Source organism: Hypomesus transpacificus, unplaced genomic scaffold (assembly GCF_021917145.1).
Source record: "Hypomesus transpacificus isolate Combined female unplaced genomic scaffold, fHypTra1 scaffold_129, whole genome shotgun sequence".
NCBI lineage: Eukaryota > Metazoa > Chordata > Actinopteri > Osmeriformes > Osmeridae > Hypomesus > Hypomesus transpacificus.
Window position 1 is genome coordinate 548,255 of NW_025813705.1, and position 7,572 is coordinate 555,826.

The 7,572-nt window shown below is 39.2% G+C and overlaps 2 protein-coding genes across 2 annotated transcripts; both read left to right on the forward strand.

Annotated features, from left to right (window-relative positions):
* Positions 1-238: 238 nt before the first annotated feature.
* lyve1b (lymphatic vessel endothelial hyaluronic receptor 1b) lies at positions 239-3,246 on the forward strand. Its single transcript, XM_047050867.1, has 6 exons — positions 239-454; positions 915-1,080; positions 1,386-1,525; positions 1,671-2,096; positions 2,203-2,281; positions 2,493-3,246. Exons 1-6 carry the CDS (start codon positions 283-285, stop codon positions 2,680-2,682), a joined length of 1,173 nt encoding a protein of 390 aa, XP_046906823.1. The 5' UTR covers positions 239-282; the 3' UTR covers positions 2,683-3,246.
* Positions 3,247-3,540: 294 nt separating this feature from the next.
* rnf141 (ring finger protein 141) lies at positions 3,541-7,560 on the forward strand. Its single transcript, XM_047050868.1, has 6 exons — positions 3,541-3,657; positions 4,475-4,670; positions 4,947-5,055; positions 5,230-5,411; positions 5,575-5,682; positions 5,940-7,560. The coding sequence occupies exons 2-6, from the start codon at positions 4,534-4,536 to the stop codon at positions 6,088-6,090; spliced, it is 687 nt and encodes a 228-aa protein (XP_046906824.1). The 5' UTR covers positions 3,541-3,657; positions 4,475-4,533; the 3' UTR covers positions 6,091-7,560.
* Positions 7,561-7,572: the final 12 nt, after the last annotated feature.

The window sequence follows — 7,572 nt, forward strand, 5'->3', positions numbered from 1 at the left end:
AAAAAGCGCAATAATGGTGCCAACACACCTAATCTTGTGCAAACTAACTTTTTTCATGAACAGCTACATGAAACATGTAGCTTTCATTTGTACAGCTATGAAAAATATGCAGTTGTACAAACTGTATTCAGGAACTACAGCTTGCCATTCCAGACCTACTCTCATTGTGTGGTAAAGGTGTGTGGCCTCTGATGAAGGGGCACCCTGCAGATTCATCCCCTACTTCCTGTTGACTCTACCCAGTGTCGATTCTGTCATGGCCTCACTGATGGATGTGCAGTCATGTTTGCAGTAATAGGCTCTTTCCTTTACTTGAAATTGTGGTTCCTCCCTGCGTTCTACAGCATTTTTGGAGTGTTTACCAGTTCAACCATGGCAAGATTCTGGCTTTTTGCAGGATTATTTCTTACTCTGGTTGTCTATACACTGCCATTTAATCATAGTCAAATAACAGGTAGGATACTTGATGTGTTTAAAAAGTTAAAAACTTAATTTTTTATCCATATGCAAAGAACATGCATAGATGCAGTTGTTTTGCTTTTATTTTATTTGATAAATGTAGGATTTGTATTATTGTAATTATAGAGCAGGAGATTTTAAATTGAATACTTGATAATTACTTGATGTAGAATCAGTTTTAATCAGACCAAATACATTATATACATGTATTTAAGGTGCATTTGATCATTACATTATTGCCATTTCGATACAGTCCCATTTACATGTGGAAATAGGTGCTCCCCAGTTATTTGAAAGCATCTACAAATACAACAATATATGATGCAGGTCTATTTACAGTTGCATATGTTGCTCATTGTAATTTAACAACGTCAACGAGCTTCTCAATGTTTCAAACAATTGGTGTTTTGAACAAATATTTTATTATTGAACAATTCTGTGCCTTCCTTCTGAAGTTTTCCCAGAGTATGGTGGTAAGGCAGAAGTTTTCATGGTCTCTGTTGGAGATAAGTATGCCTTCAACATGTCTCAGGCTCAAGCCGTGTGCCTGTTTCTGAACGCCACTATAGCCACCAGAGCTCAGGTGGAGAAGGCACTCCAACATGGACTGGAAACATGCAAGTATGCTGAGATTGACAAAACAGTGTTGGAATATAAAAGTGTGAATTTGTGGACGTGTTAATTTTTCAACATTTTCTAAGAGAGACATCAAATTTGACGTGTTTGTACTCTATTATTGTTCATAATTAGGAAAATATGCAAAAATGCATCTTTCTCCTCAGCATTTAGTTGGTTAGAAAGTGTTTCAGAGCAGATCATTATGTAATGCTTTATTTCAGGATCTACTTGACTCACCTGCCAAGGGCAACTCCTGATATACGACGGAAATATAAATGATACACATTTCCAATATGTCATTCAAACAGATTTGGCTGGATCCATGAACAGATAGTGGTCATCCCTCGCATCAGAAGGAATGTAAAATGTGGCCAGAACAAGACTGGGGTGGTGCCATGGAATGTGCCTGGAAGTAAAATATTTAGTGCCTTTTGTTACAAACCTGAAGGTAAATAGTGTTTGGCAAACAGCTCTAACATGATATACTGTCAATTCTGCTGTCATGGTCTGGTCATGTGTATTTTCTCTCCAAAAATGATGAGTCAAAATACTTGTTTGTATATACTGTATATTCTCCTCTGCTGAATATTTAGAAACCCCAACAACTCCAGAAGTCCCAGCAACAAAGTCAACAGCATATTCGACATCAACTCCTGCTACAACAACTGCCCCTCTCCTCGTTAAGTCTACACCTAAAGTCCCTGTCATCACAAAGTTGACAACTCAAGTCTCAAACATTTCTCTCACTGCCTCAACTGCCTCTCCCTTGGCCAAATCAACGTTCTTAAATGGCATCATCTCCACTGTTTCACCATCTCTGTCTTCCCTTTCCTCCACCATCCCACTCCCTCACTTTCTCATGACCTCCTCTGACTCTCTTTCTCGCTCTGCTTCCCCAAGAGTTTCTACACCCTCTTCTGACTTGTCCTCCATTTCCTCTCCCCTTTCCTCAACCAACCAAACTGGGATGCCTGTATTTTCAACGACTATGATTTCCTTCCATGAGTCTCCCTTCGGAGGTAAGTTTCTCTGCAGTGCAAGTTTTATTTGAACTATCGGGTTGGTGGTATATTCATACATGCTGATAAGGCTTTTCCTGTTTTTCTCATATTCTTGGACTTCCAGCATTATCTACTATGTTCCTCGCCCTAGCTATCATCCTCCTGCTTCTGGCTGCAACAGCTGCAGTGTGGTACTACAAAATGTGAGTCTTGTTTCCTGTTGTCTACGTTGTATGACTGCAGACACCACAGCAAATTCTGATCACTAAATGCAGATAAGCTGTTGCAGTAATCTATTTATGACTGGACATGTGACCCAATGTCGTGTCTCATAACTTTGTCAGGATGTTAAAATTGGGATTTGAAACTTCAAAAACCATAACTTGACATTGTACCACCTCACTCTTCATGAAGGAACAAGAACGTGTTTCCATTTTGGCCCCGAAGACATCTGAAGGACGACATTGAGACAGAGATGTGGAGAAACACAGACAGTGAGATGGACCTATGCAACCAACCTAGAGAGGAGGGAGTAGGAAACAGGAAGTACTCCAGTGACTTCGCCATCCACATTAATCCAGAGACTAAAGCAAACACCCCATAACAGCAGTTAAGTTATTGCAAGGGAGTTTTTGTGTTGTTGACAAAGACTTCCATTCATGCATTGCAAATACATATGCCACAAACTACAATTACTTTAATTAGGCTATCCATGTTTCCATTATATCAATATTTAGGATCCTTTCATTTCAATGTACAAAATCTGTTTCAGTGTTTCTCAAGATACCTCAGCATCTGTTTATTTCAGCATGTCCTCATTCCATTCTCAGATATAATATGTCTAAGGGGCTTCTTAAATTGTAGCCGTGATCGGTCATGCAAAATAATAAACCATTTTTTAAAATTCTAAGATATTGTAGGCCTAGCCATGAGTTATTAGAGCGAAGTTTAAATGTGTGTCCTCTAATGGTGTCCAAAACCTCAGTTCTGACAACAATGATCAGACAATAGGCTACTGTTAGTTTCCATATGCTTGAGATTAGTCTGTGTGCCAAAATGATCATATGCAGCCAAAACATAATAGTGGATACTTGCATGTTTGATATAGTTATACATTTGCACTGTTGGGAACTGGTTGGATTTGTAGTAGGTGACCTATTTAGAAGTTTACTTGAGTTACATTAAAAGAACAATGTAATTGATATTTAATGATGCCCTGATAATATCCTATAGGTATGACTTTTTATCATTGCTTTATGCCCACAAGAGGATATTTATGAATTGAGAACATGGTTATGTTAAATCGCATTTCCAGGCATAGACATCATCATGAAGATTGGCCAATCTATGTTGCTACATCAACAGGGTAGAGGGTTGTGATTATAAAAATAAAATCAACTGCATCATTTGCCAGAAAAATAAAAACACTTCACATGTAGGCTACTTCATGGGAACGTCATCAAACAGCGCCAGTCTGTCAACAAACTGACACCTCACTCTTAAAGGTGTCCGTTGAATGTCTACTAATATATCAGATTGAATGACTTGCTACACATCAATGTAGAGAGAACCAAACCAGGTAAGTAAGAAAGCTGGCTATATCAAAGCGAGACTATTATTTTGTGTGGTGACACTTTACAATATGTGCATTTGTTTTTAGCTTGCTTAGCTAGGCTAGTATCTGGTTAGTGGGTAACACGCCACCCAATCTAGACTAACTATGAAAATAAATGCTCTTATTAATACCGCATGCTGTAGCTACCACGTTGCCAGTTTGGCCAATCGAATTTGATAACCATCTAAGTTTATTAGAGTTTATTTAACTACCCATACAGTGAAAGTGTATCTGCTTCCGAACCTGTTACGTAATTGTTATGACATCATCGTCGTTAAAGCTTGTGTTGTTGCTTGCTTTTGAAGGCATCACATCTTAATAAGTAGTATGGACTACATACTGACATTGTAATACACACACAATAGTAGCACTGAAATATAATAAATGAAGCAATTGAATCTCCCTTTGCTATACAACTTAGTCTATTTGTAGACATACATTTGCACTTGGAAATATTTAGGCTAAAGCATTATATGTCCTTTTAGACAATTCTGTGCTTCAAACCTTGGAAAAGGCCCATTATTTAGGGTCCCAATCCTTATCAGTACAGTATGCATTTCAGATCTGTATCTATCTAGGTACATGCCAAACAGACTTGGTTTGACAGACAGGGTGCTTCTTAATGGCTGGTCAAATGTCTAACCCACTTAGTACCCATTTTGCAAGGGTAAACTTGCGACTGCACATGCCTTTCACCTTTACCAAAAAGATTGTAAGTAACTTGTAACTCATCGTTGAAAACCCAGTGTCTACAGGCAAAGTGTGCATTCTTTCCCCCCAGGCCGCCCTGTTCTTCTGCCACAACAGAGGTGTAGTGTGAGCTGGGCTCCGGGTGCAGGGATGGGCCAGCAGCTCTCGGGCCAGACGATGATGACCCGTCTACCTGAGAAGCTGGTCAAACACGCGGGACTGGTGCGCGATAGCAGCTACCTCACCTACGACGAGTTCCTGGGCAGAATGGCCGAGCTTAATGACGTGTAAGAGCCGGCGTTTTGTTTGATATCGCGTAAAAGCACATTTTGTTCTGATAATGTTGATGTGATGTGATGTTGATGAGGCACACCTCAATCGAAATGGCAATGACAAAAGAGAAACTGTCTTTTACTGCTGATTTCATGTTATGAGATCGGTGACAATGAGTGGGGGGGTGTGTGTTTGTAATTCGTTTTTTTTTTGTGACCTCAAAATGATAGAATGAAGCCAAAGATATAAAGCCAAATTCTGTTAACTAAAATTGTTTTTGGTGTGCATAGGACTGCTAAACTGGCTGCTGGACAGCCAAAGCACCTGCTCTTTGAAGTCCAGACAGGTTCGGATGCTACCGCCCTGTGGAAAGTAGCTGTGAAAATAGTCTGTACCAAGGTGAGTTGGCTTGGATGAACTATTACAGAAAGGTGTGTGTGTGTATCCGCCTGTCAGTATGTCCTCATGATTAAGAGAGTGCCTCCATGGTTGTGTGACTGCGTTAGTGCGTGTGCCAACGTGTGTGTGTGTGTGTTCACACGCTTCACTGTGTGGCTTCCCATGCCCTGGCAGATAAACAAAGAGAACGGCATGGTGGAGGCTTCACGCATCATGAACTTGTACCAGTTCATCCAGCTCTACCGGGACATCACCAGCCAGGCGGCTGAAGTGTTGTCAGCAGGGGGCGCCAGCGAGGGGCCCCCCGGCCAGCTCTCTTCGGCAGAGTCCTGCCAGGCCAGCATGTGGATGGGCAGGTAAGAAATAACATTACGTTCTAAATTGTAAATACACAAATATGTGCACATCCCTGAATGGCTGTTAGTCTCAAAGTGTTCAACCCCCCCCCCCCCCCCCCCCATGTGTATTTTTCTCTTTTGTGTATTTGTGTCTCTTATATTGTTTGTGTTTCCCCTGCAGAGTTAAACAATTAACTGACGAGGAGGAGTGCTGTATCTGCATGGACGGAAAAGCTGACCTCATCCTTCCTTGCGCACACAGCTTCTGTCAGAAGTGCATTGACAAATGGTAAAGACACATACACACAGACACAGACACTCAAACCATATTGTAGTGAAGTCGTGTCTGTCTTCATTGTGTAGTCCGCAAACACATTAGATGCTGTCGTTTAGTGTGTTTGTGGACCAGAAGAACGGTTCTAACAGGATGACAGTGGTTAGTGCCAGGAATCCGTCTGTAATATTCAACAGATTCATATACTGTCATGTAAAAACAATGGCATAAAAAATAAAAATCTTAAATGGAAATATTATCTTGTATTGCAGGAGCGGACAGAGCCGAAACTGTCCAATATGTCGCCTGCAAGTGACAGCCGCCAACGAGTCGTGGGTCATGTCTGATGTACCCACTGAGGAAGACATCGCTGGGTACATCCTCAACCTGGCAGACGAGGCAGGTCACCCGCACATACCTTAAGCTCAGCACTAAGCCACTTTAACTGTAGAGACAGAGCTGTGTCAGACAGTGTAGTGCTTATTGAGGTTCAAGAACTTTGGGTGCAGTGGATTCCGATTTCCTGGTGTGATGTAACCAATGGACTGTCTCTAGAAGTGCAAACCCCTCCCATACATCTTACCCGATTATTGAAATCAAATGCACCTGAATCACTTGAGAATAAGTCGTATTTGTTGCCGGGGTTTAGAGACAAATCGACATTGTGAATGGTTTTTCGGTTTGGGAATATCCTGTTAGCGCTGACATTCTTCCTGCTGCGCTGTCTTCTCCACTGTATGCAATAACTACTGGCAATGTATAACTTTTGAGTTATCCTTTTTGTACATTTTCCATAGTTTCAAAGTCATTTTTACCAGATTTCTTTAAAACCTAGATGTGGATATAAACTTAGAGGTACCTGTCCTAATCTAAAGTGTAAAACTACTGCAGTGTCATGGTTTTTGGTTGCCTGGTTATTCAAACTTTTATAAGTAATTGCACTTTGAATTCTAAATACCAGTAGATGTTTTGTGTACAATTTAAGGCAGCTTTTGGAACTGGACACAAAACTGTCTTGTAACACCTAAATCTATCGTGATCCATTTTCATTATACACTGTGTTCTATTGGTTCACTTTCAGCAGCTGTGATATGTGATAATTGACTTAATGGATACTTTAATTTTGTTCAGGTTGACAAATATATTATCTTTATACAAAATTAAGAGGTTATTTCCTAATTAGTTTCTATTTCTTTTCATGGCATTAGAATTATTTACTGCACTTTTTTGACAAATGAATGAAATGAATGGATTTCCCTCTAACAATTGCCTAATAACTATATTAAAAAACATTGGGGAATTGGGTAGAAAAACAAGATACTTTGTGTAAACAAATGATTATTAATTAGAATATATATATTTTTTGTATAATGTCAAAAAAAAGAATATATATATATGAGTTCACATATCTATAGGTATGGTTCATATATCTATGGATAAAAATATCTTTTAAAACTGATCATTAAAACCTAGGGATGGTTTCTGTATTGTAATCCTCAGAGGGGTTTTCCAGACACAAGCTCAGCAGGTTTGATTTTTCATTCAAATTATTTTTTTTTAAATTATTTTTTACTATGATTTAATCTATTAAGCATTTGCAATAGGTGTAACAAATAAAAACACTAATATTTGAATTTATGTACAACAGTAATGAGCTATTCAATGTTCTTCATACAACTCTTGTGCACAGAAAATATTTTGCTGCCACTTTTCTAGGTTGTAGCATCTACTTTTTACCACTGTGTGCAAGCAACCTCTGCCTTGATTTGTTGGTAAGAAATATCCAAGTATGTGACTGTATATAATGCTGAAAGTGATCATTACAGATATAAAACATAATCTACATAATTCCATATTGCTGTGTTATGCCTAATAAATAAATATCCACTGGTGTATTCTATTGTT

Excerpts from the sequence above, each read along its gene's own strand:
- rnf141 (XM_047050868.1), top strand. The coding sequence starts at position 4,534 with ATGGGCCAGCAGCTCTCGGGCCAGACGATGATGACCCGTCTACCTGAG. Across the intron at positions 4,671-4,946 it reads ATGGCCGAGCTTAATGACGT|GACTGCTAAACTGGCTGCTG; the intron begins GTAAGAGCCGGC and ends TGGTGTGCATAG. Across the intron at positions 5,683-5,939 it reads CAGAAGTGCATTGACAAATG|GAGCGGACAGAGCCGAAACT; the intron begins GTAAAGACACAT and ends CTTGTATTGCAG.
- lyve1b (XM_047050867.1), top strand. The coding sequence starts at position 283 with ATGTTTGCAGTAATAGGCTCTTTCCTTTACTTGAAATTGTGGTTCCTC. Across the intron at positions 1,081-1,385 it reads CATGGACTGGAAACATGCAA|ATTTGGCTGGATCCATGAAC; the intron begins GTATGCTGAGAT and ends TCATTCAAACAG. Across the intron at positions 2,282-2,492 it reads GCAGTGTGGTACTACAAAAT|GAACAAGAACGTGTTTCCAT; the intron begins GTGAGTCTTGTT and ends CTCTTCATGAAG.